Source organism: Equus przewalskii, chromosome 30 (assembly GCF_037783145.1).
Source record: "Equus przewalskii isolate Varuska chromosome 30, EquPr2, whole genome shotgun sequence".
Classification (NCBI taxonomy): domain Eukaryota; kingdom Metazoa; phylum Chordata; class Mammalia; order Perissodactyla; family Equidae; genus Equus; species Equus przewalskii.
This window is the reverse complement of record NC_091860.1, coordinates 4,962,678-4,978,127: the sequence shown is the minus strand read 5'-3', so window position 1 is coordinate 4,978,127 and position 15,450 is coordinate 4,962,678. Positions and strand designations below refer to the sequence as shown.

The window sequence follows — 15,450 nt, the reverse complement described above, 5'->3', positions numbered from 1 at the left end:
CCGGGGTTCGTTGGTTCGGATCCCGGGTGCAGACATGGCACTGCTTAGCAAAAGCCATGCTGTGGTAGGCGTCCCACGTACAAAACAGAGGAAGATGGACATGGATGTGAGCTCAGGGCCAGTCTTCCTCAGCAAAAAGAGGAAGATTGGCAGTCGTTAGCTCAGGGCTAATCTTCCTCAAAAAAAAAAAGGTTTGTCATACTAAGAGGTTGTAATAAGTAAACTTAATAAAAGCAAGTACCTAAAATAATGGTTCTACAAAAACAACTGATAATTTGATAGTTTATTAATTTACTTCATATGTGGAACAGAATAATTTAAAATTTATACAACTAAGCCTAAAAAATTCAAATATTCATTAAGTGATAATGCTGTACACATTTAACAAAGTACATTATCTAATGTGCTCTTCATTTAACTTCAAATAAAGGCAAGTAGTGTGGTGTCTCCACTGTCATGTTGACAACATGAGAATCTCTAAAAAGATGAGATCTGTAACTGGCAGAAATGACAAGTTATGCAAATATTTTAATTGTACAAGATCTTTTGATGACAGAGAGACATAAGTTAAGGTGATTACAGTCAAGATATTGTTAATTTATATAAAACTAGTATAAATATTATAAACATGTTAAAATTAACCAAAATAGAAATTAAGTCTTATTTTACAGGGAATGACATAAAAAAAGGATCTGTCTACTTAGACACTTTATAGTTGACTGAACAGTTTTAAAATGTCATCTCATTTTTATTAGAGCAGAACTTTCTCTTAGTAAGTAAACACAATCTCATATCTTCAACACTGTCAAATCATTTCTTAATAAGCTCAGTTTCACAATCACTACCTTCTTCTTTTTAGCAAATGGCCAACCCCAAATGGCTTCCAAGAATACCATATGCTTAATCGATCATAAGTACCAAACATTCATTAGAAGCCCACAAAAGTCTTAATCTGAAACAGGTACAAACATGTTAAGTTTTTTGCAAATGAGATGCTCTTATTAATATGACTATGAAGAACTTTTGGTCATCACTCAAAATCATAAAAACCCTAGGGATTTTGATAGCAAAACAATGGGTTGGTGCGCTTAACATTTAAAAAAATCATTTTCTTACCATATTCTTCAACATGTTCAATGCATAACTTCACAAATTTTGGCACTGTGCCATTCTCTCTCTGACACAGATTAGCAAGATTAGATCCAAATACCTGATCTGAAAGAGATTCATTTTAAAAAATAAATCATCTGGCTAAAATTTACTTCACAAAATGGCTAAGCCATTCACAGTGCAACAGAAGCCATTCGGTGCATCCAGTCATTGTTTGCCATGACTTATGTCTTATATACAGTCAGCCCTGGGGGTCTAGTGGTTAAGATTCTCACCGCCAAGGGCCGGGCTCATTTCCCAGTCAGGGAAGCACACCACTCGTCTGCTAGTTGTCATACTGTGGCAGCTGAGTGTTGCTGTGATGCAGAAAGCTATGCCACCCATGCATTTCAAACTTCAAATACCAGTAGGGCCACCCATGGTGGAGAGGTTTCAGCGGAGTTTTCAGCAGGTTTCAGACTAAAACAGACTGGGAAGGACCTGGCCACCCACTTCCAAAAAAAACTGGCCACGGAGACCCTATGAACAGCAGTGGAGCATTACCTGATGTCGGGCCGGAAGGGGAGAGGATGGTGCAAACAGAGCACACAGGGTTCCACCCTGCTGTACACAGGGTCCACCCTGCTGACACAGGGTTCACCCTGCTGTACACAGGGTGGCCTAGAGTCAGAATCAACTTGACGACCCTAAAAAACGCCTTGGATGATGTGCACTCTGCCCACCCCTTCCAACTTCATTTCAAACAATTTTCCTTCTTTACTAAATTCCATGCACACAGCAACTCCTTCTTGCCTGAGAGCCTTTTTACTTTCTACTCTTTTTGCAGAGATCAATATTCCTCCCAAATTAGCTCCTCCTCATCACTACTGGTCTCTGCTGTTATCTCCTTAAGAAACCCTCTCTGATCCTCCTATCTAAGGGAGCCCAATTCCAGCCACTCTATTTCATTACTATATTAAATTCTTCATAGTAGTCATCAGTGTTTTAAATTATCTCGTCCATCTCTCATTTTTATGTTAAGTTCATGAGGGCAGGGATCTTGTAATTCTTGAACACCAACAGGTATTTATAGCACCTAGGCTCATGCTTAGCACTTAGTAAATACTCGAATATTTTTTAAAGTATCAAAACAAGCATGTGCATTGCCCATCATGTGCTAACACTTGACTTCACAAAATATATTTCAAAGGTTGTTCTGTTAATCTTTCAACTCAACAGTTTTGAAATGCCACATTAGCGGTATTCAGGAAAACAAACAAGCAATATTTGAAGTGACGAATAACACCATAAAGTGGTAACACTTTACATTTCTCAGTGAAAAGGCCTGGCGAACAAATTAGCAGCAGTTTCTATTCAGTTATTTGTCATCAGGTTTTTTTGTTTTTTAAAAGGTTCTAAACTCAATATGCTAAATTCCTATGCATTATCTGGGAGTGCCTGTTTACAACTCCTGATGTTGCTAATTTGAATCACTTACTTAGCTGAACTCTTCCTGCAAGTTTTAAATATCTTTTTAATGAAATCTACTTGTGTATTTTAACTTAGATGCTTTGCCAACAGATGTTCCAGTGATGGTCTTTGTCAGAAACTTCATAATCAGAGACAGATATAACAGATGTTATATATTACCTTTACCTATATCTGTTTACAAATAAACATCACTGTTTTGAATCATATATTAGAAAATTTTACCTCTGGAATTAAACACGCTTCTAAGAACTAACTGTACATAAACGTATATGCGATTTTTAAGGAATACTTTAGGGGCCAGCCCCATGGCACAGCAATTAGGTTCGCATGTTCTGATTCGGCAGCCTGGGGTTTACCGGTTTGGATCCCAGGTGCGGACATACACACTGCTTGTCAAGCCATGCTGTGGGAGGCGTCCCACATACAAAGTAGAAGAAGATGGGCATGGATGTTAGCTCAGGGCCAGTCTTCCTCAGAAAAAAGAGGAAGATTGGTGGCAGGTGTTAGCTCAGGGCTAATCTTCCTCAAAAAATAAAGAATACTGTATTAAGAAAAGATCCTGCTAGTGCATTATGGTGCTTATAAATGAAATAAAAAACGTATAAAAATCAGGAAAAAATACCTTACACAGTCAAGCGCCACATAAAGATGTTTTGGTCAATGACAGACCATACACACGACAGTGGTCTCATAAGATTAGCACCATATGGCCTAGGTGTGTAGTAGGCTATCCCATCTACGTTTACGTAAATCCAGTCTATGACGTTCAAACAATGACGAAATTGCCTAACAATGTGTTACTCGGAACATATTCCCATCAAGTGATGCATGACTGTACTAATCTTAAAATTACCTTCCCTGAGAACTGAAGGCAAATAATCAAGAATAATTGTTTGCTCAATATTTTTCTTCTTTCTACTCTGTTAGTGATCATTTACTCAAAATTTCTTATGATTTGTGCATCTCAAAACTGAAAGTCTTTCTTATCACGTCTTCTGACAACTGCCGCCCATCCCATCACATCCGTGCAGTTTCCTTGGTGCAGGGTCTCTAGAATCTTACTTTGGTATTTACGTCTGTTCAGTGCTTTAGTGAAACTCTTCAAGTGCATTAGAAAACCTATTTTAATTACTCAAATGTATTTTAATCACTGAACCTGATAGCTTTGTGAATAAATAATCAGAACATTTTTTACCATTTGGAAATTTTTCAGTTTTTAACTTAAAATGTCTTATTTCTGATTTTGGCCAAAGTTCATTATTATAAACATCACTTCTACCTACCTTTAATATAGCCTTTTTCACGAACAGCTTGCAAAGTGGGGCGTCGTATAAGAAACTTCTTTAAGTTTTTCTTGGTTTTTTTCTGTTCTGAAGAATCTATGCTAGACACTTTCATGGCTTAAGACAGACAGATATTAATCACTTCATAAAATAAAAACTTTCTGGATAGAAGTTTTTCCACCTAGCACTCAAAACATATTAATCTCATATGTAAAAATTCCAGTTATAAATTCAATTATTCTATCTTTAATATGGTTTAAGAGTAACATGTGAAGAATCAAACTAACATAGACCCAATTTCAAAGTGATAGACCAAACGAAACACTTCATTTTTACCAATAAACACTGACCACAAGCTCTATCTTCTTTGGTGTATGTGCCAAGACATTCCTAAGTTATTCTAATTTATATTCATTATTTCATAAATGATACTACTTATCTTCTCTGACTCTCCATCAGTTTTACAAGGTAAAATGACGAGCAAAAAAAAAAACTGCATAAACTATAAACAAAAAAATCCCTATTCTTCCCATCCTTACTGACCTAGAAGTCTGGTTAAATAGATACAGATATAGATATAGATACAGATATCTCTCTGTCTCTCTATAGATCTACATATATATATCCATCACAATTATTTGTACTGTATGCTAACTGAGTCTCATCATAATTATCTGTACTCTGAGCTAAGAAAGGGACCACCTGGAAAATGTTCTCCATTGCCTTTAGTCCTGATTTCTTTTTCAGTTATAATAACAAAAGTTCAAAAAGTAAATTTCTTGAAAATAACTACTATATTTGAGGAAAGTCGACAGCACAAACAATATATTAGTAAAGAATTAAAATAATAAAATTTTCATGTGTTTATATTGTTATATAATGATGATGTCAGTAATAGGCCTAAACTTCCTTACAATGTGGGAGAACAAAAGTAAAACTGATTTTTTGATCATTCAGTTAATTTGAAGGCCAAAAAACTCTCAGTTAAATGCAGATTCATTAAAATAGATTTAACAAAGTTCAAAGTCATAGCTTAGGGCCTAGTTAAACAATGGACCTTCATTACAAAATGCTATTCTTGGGGCTAGCCCAGTGGCGTAGTGGTTGAGTTCACGCACTCTGGTTTGGTGGCCCAGGGTTCGCTGGTTCGGATCCCAGACTTGGAGCTAACACACTGCTTATCAAGCCATGCTGTGGCAGGCATCCCGCATATAAAGTGGAGGAAGATGGGCATGCATGTTCGCTCAGGGCCAGTCTTCCTTAGCAAAAAGAGGAGGATTGGTGGCAGATGTTAGCTCAGGGCTAATCGTCCTCAAAAAAAAAAAAGAAAAAGAAAAAGAAAAAGCTATTCTTAAAATTGCTGGCCTCAGCTCTGGTCCTTTGTGTAGATCTGGAGGGATGATGCGTGGACTTGCACAGGCACATCCTACTCCAGAGACAGCCGCCTAGTGTCCAGTGTGGAACTGAGGTACACAGCCTGTGACTTCTGACTTCTTATAGTATAAGATTCTATCTATAATCTCAAATAGTAATTGTATATTTTTAAATCAGTAAAGTTCAGCTTGCTGGAATCCTCAACAGAAGTGCATTCTAATATACTTTTTCTCTTGAAGTAGCACAGTATCTTAAAATCAACACGACTTTAGGGATGCATGCGACGAGGTTAAGCATGACAGTGAGCTGACAAGCAGAGAGAAATGAAACACCGAGACTGCGCCTACTTAATCTCCTAACTTTCTCCCAACACTGCAGATTCTGCTCAACTTTTACAGATTTAAAATCTCCAAAAAGCCAAGAGAATAAGCTCACTCAAACCACTAACAAAACAGGGAGAGAATAACTTACAACGAAGTTTCTTGGGATCCTTCTGGTCCTTTTCTTTATCATGCTTTTCTATTCCTGGTGAATCTGGTGTCTCCTCTTCAATTGTTTCATCAGTTTCTACTGTCTGTTGGTTGGAGATTCCCAAACACATATTACTTTTGATATTACTTTAGATGTAACAGCATAATTCTCAGAATGATCAGTAATTGACCCTTCCAAATGATTTTAGAGAACCAATTAATATGTAGCATGATTTAGATATTTGATGAATCTGTAATTCTTTTTTCCTCCTAGATGGCATTAATTCTGAATTTTCAAAAAGAAATAATTACTGGTAATTCACAGGATGATGGGTTTACACTGATGGCGAGGCTACCTTGTCTCATTTTGATCAACTACATATGAGTGATAGTAATAACAGTTAAAAGGTCAGGCTACACTCTGTGGTGACAGGACAGGATGAAGCTACATTCTAAGATAACAATCCAAGATAAAGCCACTAGTCACTGGCACCTTAATTCTTCATACCAACTATCTTTTTAAATTATGCTGTGTGTCAATAGTTAATCACTACTCAGAGACTCATGGGTGTTAGGAATTGAAAGAAACCCTAGAGCTTATCTGCAGCCTAACCAAGGTCACCTCTATAGGTTAAAAAACCAGACTAAGTTCTCAAAGCTAAAACCATCGCTTCGCTTTTCACACTGAGGTCTTTACTCCACCAAGAATCTACTTTTACGTACAGTGTAAGGAAAGGTTCCAATTTCTTCTTGAATATCCAGTTGACCCTCACCATTTACTGACAAGGTTATTCCTCCTCACTTTTCTACAGTGCTGTATCTGACACAAAGTGATCAAAGGTACGTGGCTCTGTTTCTAGGTTCTTTATTCTGTTCCACAGGCCTGTCTGTCTATCCTGGTATGGACACCACATTGTAGTAATTAATACAGCTTTATGAAGTCTTGACATAGGGTAGGGCAAGTCCTTCCACTTTCTTCTTCAGGAGTGTGTTGAATATTCTTAGCCCTTTGCATTTCTATATGAAATTTTAGAAAAAGCTTGTCAAGTTCCACCAGAAAATCCACTAGGATTTTGAATGAGTCAAAAATCTCAAATATATAAATTTATAAATCTTTTAGAAGAACATTATTTCATTATTGAATCTTTTAATCCATAAACATGATATACTTATCATTTAATTAGGTTTTCTTCAACGTCTCCCAATAAAGTTTCACAATTTGCCCTGCAGAAGTTTTGCATATCTCTTGCTACATTTATTCCTCAGTATCTTTTGTCACTTTGTAAACAGAGCATATTTTGAAATTTCATAGTCAATAAGATGTTCCTCTCTCTTCATATTGCTTATTCCCTGATCCTACAGGCTTCAATCTAAAAAAAACCACTTTCTCACTTTCTCTGCAAAGTCTTCCTTGACCCCTACAACAGGTAGCCCTACTTAACCAGTGTTCGTATGGTAAGTCGTACATCCTTTGCCATCATAAAACTCGTCACGTTTCATCATATTAATTGTGCAGCTGTCTGTCTGCAGTCATCCTGTCTTTGGCGGTGAGCTCCGTGTAGGAAGGTGCAGCATCTGGTAGCATGCTGCACATCCCCAGTGCACGGGGCACTCACACATGTGTCAAATCAACGAAGCCATACTTGCTTTCAAGGAATAGCAAACAGATTACTGTGACCAGAGCTGAAAGCCCATACTGGGTAGAGCTGAAGGGACATTTGAAAAGATAGATTGAGCTCAGGTTGTTGAATTTTAATGGGAGTCACAGGAGGTTTCTGAGCAGGAGAGGATCATAAAATTGACATTAGGAAGTTTCATATAGCAATGGCATTAAGAATGGATTGGTGGGGGATGAGTGAAATAAGGAAGACTGTTTAAGAGGTTACTCTTAGTATAAACATATAAAGGCCCATCTATGCTTTCAGGGATAAACGGAAAGGAAGGGACAACATTCAGAAATATCATCCAATATTACAAACTGCAAAGGAAGAATACATGTATCCATTAGTGAATAATTTGCTAGAAGAGATAAAAATCGGGGAAGCAAGAGTCAGAGAATACTCATATTCCAAATCTGGGTGTTCTGAAACTGAGAGAATCATAAAATTTTGGAGCTTGAAAGGATAGTTGGAGACAATCAAATCCTATCTCTCTATTTTATAGGTGAAAAAACTAAGGCCAATTGAGGTAGAATATCTCAATAAGATCAAAAACCTTATTAATAATTAGGATTCACCTATAAAGTCTCTGAAGGACATCTCGACGTCTACTAAAGCCAGTAATTCCCAACTTTTTGGTCTCTGTTAGTTTAAGACCATAACACACTCCCATAAGTATTCATTTTTATTTTTGTTGCTAACATATGATCCCTAACCAGGAGCCGTGTCCCCATATGGTGAGGGGGTAAGAATATCGTCTAAAAAGTACAGCCCATTGTTGTTTATTACTGCTCTCACTAACACAGCTTCAGAGTACACATTTGAGGTTCTAGAACCTGTTTCCAACAAATTCTACTATTTCTAACTCATTCAGTCACTGAAGAAATACTGTGTACTAGCCACAGTTTGTCCCTTCTTGAACTATTTCTTGTTGGACAATGCCTCATGTGAAAATTATTTTAAATCCACTGATAGCAAACATTATATACACGAGCATGTTAAGTCATTCACCAGCCCCTGCGAATTGCTAAGCTGACCATCTCTGTCAAGACATACACTAAAGAAGTTATTAACACATAAATTAGAAATTAGATAGACAACAACCATTTGGAAAGCCAAAAAGAAAAACAGCTCTAAGTGAAAAAAATTTATTTAAGCCAAACACATACCTGATTATTGATAGTACTACTAAGAACTTTAAACCAATCATTAATAACAGTGTCATTATCAGACTGAATTAGCAGTTCTGTTCCTTGACGGGTTTTCAGCTTTAGAGAAAAGGAGGGAAAAAAACAAAAGAGCATGGTTAGAGCTTTCAACCAAATAAATGAATACATCTAATTCAAAGTCTACAAAACCACCAGCAGAAGACTAGATGTTATATTAAGTGACGAAAGGTGAAAGTACTACATACTGAGGGAATATCTTTTATTTTAGTATAAAATAATACCAGCTAAATTATTTTTACAAAACATGAAGTTTTTCTCACAAATTCTCAATAAAAATCTAATAATTGAGGGTTCCTGGGCAAGCCCTGGTGGCCTAGTGGTTAAGTTTGGCATGCTGCACTTCAGCAGCCTGGGTTTGGTTCCCAGGTGCAGACCTACACCACTCATCTCTCAGTGGCCATGCTGTGATGGCATCCCACATAGAAAACAGAGGAAGACTGCACAGACATTAGCTCAGAGACAATCTTCCTCAAGTGAAAAAGAGGAAGACTGACAACAGAGCCTAGCTCAGGGCCTATCCTCCTCACCAAAAAAAAAATAAATAAAATAAGTTCAAGTATCAAAGCTGTGCATTTTAAGTTAGAACTGAAACATGATTCATTTGTAAGGAAATAAAATCTATGATATTTTACATAAATCTGACAAATTTTTTTCTCTCTTGTTAAAAGATAAATGTAGAAAATGAATATACGAAGAGTTAGAACTTTCATTATTTCCCACTTAATAGGCAAATATAATGGCTTAGTACAAAGAGAGAGCACAGACAATAAATGTCACACTCCTTCTGGGCAGAAACATTACTAAATTAAGTGTCAGATCACGAACTAACTTAAGTAAAGATACCAGGTATTAGAAACTCATGTGTCACTTAACAATGAGGATACATTCTGAGACATGCGTCCTTAGGTGATCCCATCGTTGTGCAAACATCATAGAGTGACATACACAAACCTCGACGGTACGGCCCACGACACACCTAGCCTATCTGGTACTAATCTTATGGGACCACCATCATATACGCGGTCTGTCACTGACTGAAATGTCGTTATGTGGCATGTGACTATATACGAAGGCAATAACCAACTTGTGCATAATCTCTTTGGTTCAAAGTTTCTTACACTTGATTGAGGATGACTTTTGAGGTAGCAGGAGAAAGCATTCCTCCTATTTTCTGGTTGGTAACTGATTTATTTTTTCCCTAGAGGAACATATGGCAATGTTTCCCAAACAACATTCTGAGACATATGCCTCAAAAACAGTTCCCAAAGTAATGTTTAAAAAGGTATTCCTCAAAAAATAAGTAAAAAAACCAGTTATGTGGTATTAATTTGGGAAATACTGGGTTGAAGAAAGTTAAACGAGATTCTCTCCTTCAAGACTTCTCAGGGCTTTGATATTCCAGGGCACACTGAGATTTTCCTAAGAAAGGAACAAAATATACACCATTTCCCAAATTTATTTGATCATGGAATCCTTTTCATTTTGGAATCTCTTATTGAAACTGCAAGGCTAATTCAGGAAAACAGTAATTCCCTTCTTGCATTTCTATCTAGAGAGTGGGTCACGCCAATCAACCAACATTGAATATTCACTGCACATAAGATACTCTGTTAGAGGTTCTTACTTAAGGAGAAATACAGTCTCTCTGCTTAAAAAAAAAACAAAAAAGATTTTTAATCATCTAGTGGGGGAGAATAATTTACAGATGAAGATAACCCAAGGTACACTAAAATAAGTGCTATTTTTAAAAGCATAAACAAAGAAGCATCAACGCCGTGGTAACATTTCTCACGGGTCTTGGGAGATACGTAGCATCCAACAAGCAGAGACTGGCATGAGTTGGTACTCAAGGCAGAATAATAAAGAGTAAAAATCACAGAGGCGGGAGAACCTGGGTTCCGCCTGGAAAATAGCAACCAATCCAACCTGCAGAGGTAAGACAGGGGAAGACTGAGACGTGAGCCTATGAGGCTACAAGGAAGGCTGAGATTTGGAAGACTGTTCACAAAGACAGGCTCAAAATTCCTCTGATCTCTGTATACACACCCTTCTGCCATGTGACTTTGCTGTTCCTCCATCAACAGGTGGACTCTAGTTCCCCACAACCCTGAATACTTGGCCAGCCTCTGACTTGCTTTAACCAACAGAATGCACTGATGTGAGACTTCTAAACCAAGACCTCAAAAAGCCTTGCAGCTTCCACTTCTGCCCTTTTAGAACCCTGACTCCACCATGTGAAAAAGCCTGGGGCAGCCTTCTTGAGATTGAAAGCTCCTGTGGAGAAAAAAGCCTAGTAAACAGCTGGCACCAACACCAGACACGTGAACTAGACTATCCAGCCCCAGTCAAGCCATGAGATGATTGAAGCCTCACGAATGGTCCCTGGGAAGATCAGAAGAGCCACTGGGCTCAGCACAGGCCAAATTGAGCAAACAAAATGGTTCTTTTCTTAAGATACTAAATTTTGGGGTGGCCTCAAACGCAGCAATAAATAACTGATAGAAAATCATCTATTACTGTGGAGAGTTTTTAATGACAAAAGGGAAAGATTTTAATTTATTTTTTAATATCTGATTGGAGGTAAAGGAAACCATACCCCTTTTAGAGTTGCTGGGGAAAGGCAAGATTTGTACAACAAAGGCTTGTAATATATTCTCTGAGAGCCAATAATTTATGCAAATGAAGCCCAAATCTCTGCACCAGCTTTTATGTTTTTGCTGAGGAAGACTGGCCCTGAGCTAACATCTGTGCCAATCTTCCTCTATTTTATATGTGGGACACCACTACAGCATGGCTTGATGAGCAATGTGTGGGTATGTGCCTGGGATCCGAATCTGTGAACCCCAGGCTGCCAAAGCCAAGCGCATGAACTCAACCAGTATGCAGCTGGGCTGGCCCCTACACCACTTTTTTTTCCCTTAAATTATGATACAAACTGATTTGATGACCAACTTTGCCTTAACTAGTCACATTGAAAGATTATGGCCCAAAATAACTCAAAAGAACATCCAAGGGCCAGCCCAGTGGTGCAGCAGTTAAGTTCGCATGTTCAGCTTCGGCAGCCTGGGGTTCACACGGTTCAGATCCTGTGTGTAGACCTGCACACTGTTCGTCAAGCTATGCTGTGGCAGGCATCCTACATATAAAGTAGAGGAAGATGGGCACAGATGTCAGCTCAGAGCCAGTCTTCCTCAGCAAAAAATGAGGATTGGTGGCAGATGTTAGCTCAGGGCTAATCTTCCTCCAAAACAAAAGAACATCTAATTACTACAGTTGAGGATGTGAATTATCCTTAGAAAAAAATTTATTACCTCAAATACATTCTTTTTGCTGGATTTATCCTTTGCAGCCATCTCAATCGTCGCCCCCTTCAGGTCCACGGTGAACTCGGGTTTAGACTGATTACTCCCAAACTTCATTTGAGAAAAAAGAAAACATCTTTATGTGATATTCATGTACATGTGTGTATTCAAAAAGAATTAAGACCAATTTTATATTATTAACAATAAATCAAAAGGTAATTATCTCAAATTCTTCTTCTCTTTCTATATCATAAAATAATTCCTACTTTAAAATTGAAAAATGTCTATAGAACACAAATAGGAAATAAAATGGCTCAACTTCCATCATAATAAAAAAAAAACAAAAACAAAGCCACACTAAAATCTTTTTTCATCCATCAGTGTAGAATAAAAAATCCAAAGTTTGATGAAAAACTATGTTAGTGAGGCTAAAGTCACAGGTTCTCATACGCAAGTGGGGTATAAGTTGGAACAACTCCTAAAGTGGAAAAACTGGTAATACCATATTTGCAAATTTACAAACACATCTATCCTTTGCCTTAGCAATTTCATTTCTTGGAATTTATCCTAGACTATATATGACTATATGAAATGATGTGTTCAGAAAGGTAAGGCAATATTCTTATATACGTATAAAAAATATATCTGGCAGATATCAAATGCTCTCCACCTAATAAACATTCTCTAAACTTGATTTTGGGCTTTCAAAAGTTATTTCTTTATCAACTATCTATGTTGTCAACAACTAACAATTTGTAAAAACAGAAAACTGTAAGCCCCATGATCTTTTATTTAGCCTTTGTTAGAAATTATAACCAGAGCCAGATGCTATAAAGCCTCAGCAATTGGAACTGTGGAAAGAATAGGAAGCCAGTTAACATGGGTGGTTTGAAAAGAAAATTAGCACTTAGCTAGCTATATTTTGTTAACCAGATAAGGAAAAGATAGGCAAATAGCAGAAAATTTACGTTAAATATAGACTTACTCTGTATCTTGCCATCATTAACAAATTTTTGTTTGGCATGTTAACTAAGAATAGAAAATCGCATTCCTATGTTATTGAAAGGTTTAGAGGTTTTAAAATCTTTAAGGGTTGATTAATTGTAATCTTAAGGTCATAAAGATTTGTTACGGGAAATTTCATTTGCTAAATTAGTTTCAAGCCAAATTATGTTTGTCATTGGAAGAGGATCTTACACACCAACCTTGTGGTAATTTATTCACTATTCATAATGTCAATGATTACTTAGTAGCTTCACATTTAATAAATGGTTCAACTTCATCTGTTCCCTTTTACTTTATCTTTGGAGCTAGCAATGTGGACTTAAACAATGTACTTACTTTAACAAAATAAAATTTAGGACATTATATGGAATTTACTAGTGGAATCATAATAAAAATCACAATAAAATTTTAACTATTCTACAAAGTCTTGGCCTTCTCAAGTATCTTTTGTCAGTCAAAAGACGTTTAATTAAAACCATAAAGCTACAATGGGCACAGATAACTTTCTGAGCAAAACTGCTCTCTCTCAAAAGTTATAAAATTTAAATGTACCCATTTAATAACATGATAAAAATCAATTTAACTTGTTGTCGTTACAAGCTCTGTAGATGGTTAACCATAAGCTAAGATACTAGTAACTAACCGAATAAGATAGAGCAACTAAATATAAATACAATGACATGACACGGCATGCTAGAGAAAGGCATTCAATATGGTTGGCAAAATTGTGTGTGTGTTATTCACTCTTTTTCAAAATCTAGCCCCACTTTCTCTACTGTAATCATCCCTCCAATGTATTCATGACAAGAAAACAGAATCTTGCAGCGCGGGGCGTGCAAGAAGAACACAGTGACAGCTGAAACCGGATCACATTTTACAGACGCAACAGCAGGCTGACGACTGACAGAATTGTTCCAAGAAGAAAGCAGCAAAAGCAAGAGCTCAGAGACTGAGCCCTGTCGGCAGAATGACTTGATGGAAAAAGGGAAGAACATGACGATGTCATAACAATGCACAAGGGCAAAATGACACACGAAAGAAAAACATAATGGAATCAGATAGGACAAAAATACAATTCTACAAGGTGACACAACACAGCAAAGCTAAACTTCCAAATATTTTTGCAAAGGCCCTAAATTTATTTCAGACTATTCTGTGACTTTGTTGTTACGTAAATTTTCGTTTTAAAGATGAATGCTGTGTAGAACATTATACATCAAACACACCTGTCTTAGCCTATATTCACAACAGATGACTCGATGGATAACAGAGGTAAGTCACTTCTGGCCCTCTGCCATCTTGTTCAGCCCCCTTTCAGAAATTCCTGAGCTTCCTCCTCGTGACCTGTTGGGCAATATCCTCTGATACCCCTTTCTAAGTCTTCTCTTGCGAGTAGCCCTAACATCCAGCTTGTCTCTCCTTTCCTCTAGGATAGTGGTTCTCAACTAGAGGCCATTTTGTCCCATAGGGGACATCTGGCAACATCTGGATACATTTCTAGTCCTCACAACTGGATGGTGCTACTGTCATCTGCTAACACCCCACATAATGCATAGGACAGCTCCCACAACAAACAATTATCTGATCCAGAAAAGTAACTATTTTTAGAAACTTGAAATCATGTATAAACAAATTTTAATCACTACCGATATGTGTGGGGTAATTTTTAAAATACTCAAGGAATATGATGAATGATATCTGAGAGGAACATGATGTATGTCACATAGTATTGTAACTGCGCACTTGTTGATCCTCCTCATTACAATGTAAGCTATGAAGACAGGGACCATGTTATTTATTTCTAAACTCCCAAGCCTGACACAATGCCCAGAACACAGCAGGCTTTTTATATTTTTCTTGTTGAACAAATGAGATGAAATGAGGTAAGAAAAAAACAAGTATAATTTACACTATTGATATAACAATTCAGTGGATAATTAACATTTTCCAGAAAACAACTGGAATGTATCTATCCTTAAGAAGAAGGAAAGACTCACTGGATTTTTGGATTAAACAGCATCTATGCAAAATTTATCTTATACGGAGCTGCATATGTACAATTTATTTACTCAATTTTAACTGTTCATGGAACCAAAAACAAATACAAAGCATAAATGATTTTAAAAAAACAGAACTTCAGACAGTATGGGTGATCTTGCTCAGCACTCCATCAATGAGCATACACCCTTGAGTGAGTATAAGATTTGAACAGAGTATTGCCTCAAGTGGATCTTGGTAGGTTTTTGCATTAAGTGTGAATCTAATTTTTAAAGAATCAGTTCTATAACATGGCCCCTTAACATAAACCATCCAAACTCAACTGAAGGAAAAGCAATCTGTTCCAACATCAAAGGAAAAATCTGGCTCTGCTAGAGACCAACTTCTAACAGCATCTTGCAAAGAGGTACTCAAGGGCAATTTTCACTATAGGTGATTTTTCGTTTTCAGCTTGTATGCTAGCCTTAGAATCTCGTCCTCAGGAAGATGTGATTTCAACATATAAATAGGACACATTTTACCTTCAATAGATCTAGTTGGTGACCCAGCAG

General features: G+C 37.0%; 1 protein-coding gene across 21 annotated transcripts in view; it reads right to left on the bottom strand.

The window, feature by feature from the left end:
• Window positions 1-15,450, bottom strand: part of ARHGAP12 (Rho GTPase activating protein 12) — a 118,296-nt gene that overhangs the window by 4,553 nt on the left and 98,293 nt on the right. For all 21 annotated transcript variants that reach the window (XM_070601736.1, XM_070601746.1, XM_070601752.1 and 18 more), the window contains 5 exons: window positions 11,906-12,007; window positions 8,535-8,633; window positions 5,709-5,811; window positions 3,864-3,980; window positions 1,117-1,215 (listed from right to left, as the gene is read on the bottom strand). In XM_070601736.1, coding sequence (XP_070457837.1) covers window positions 1,117-1,215; window positions 3,864-3,980; window positions 5,709-5,811; window positions 8,535-8,633; window positions 11,906-12,007 — 520 coding nt within the window. The remainder of the gene's footprint in view (window positions 1-1,116; window positions 1,216-3,863; window positions 3,981-5,708; window positions 5,812-8,534; window positions 8,634-11,905; window positions 12,008-15,450) is intronic.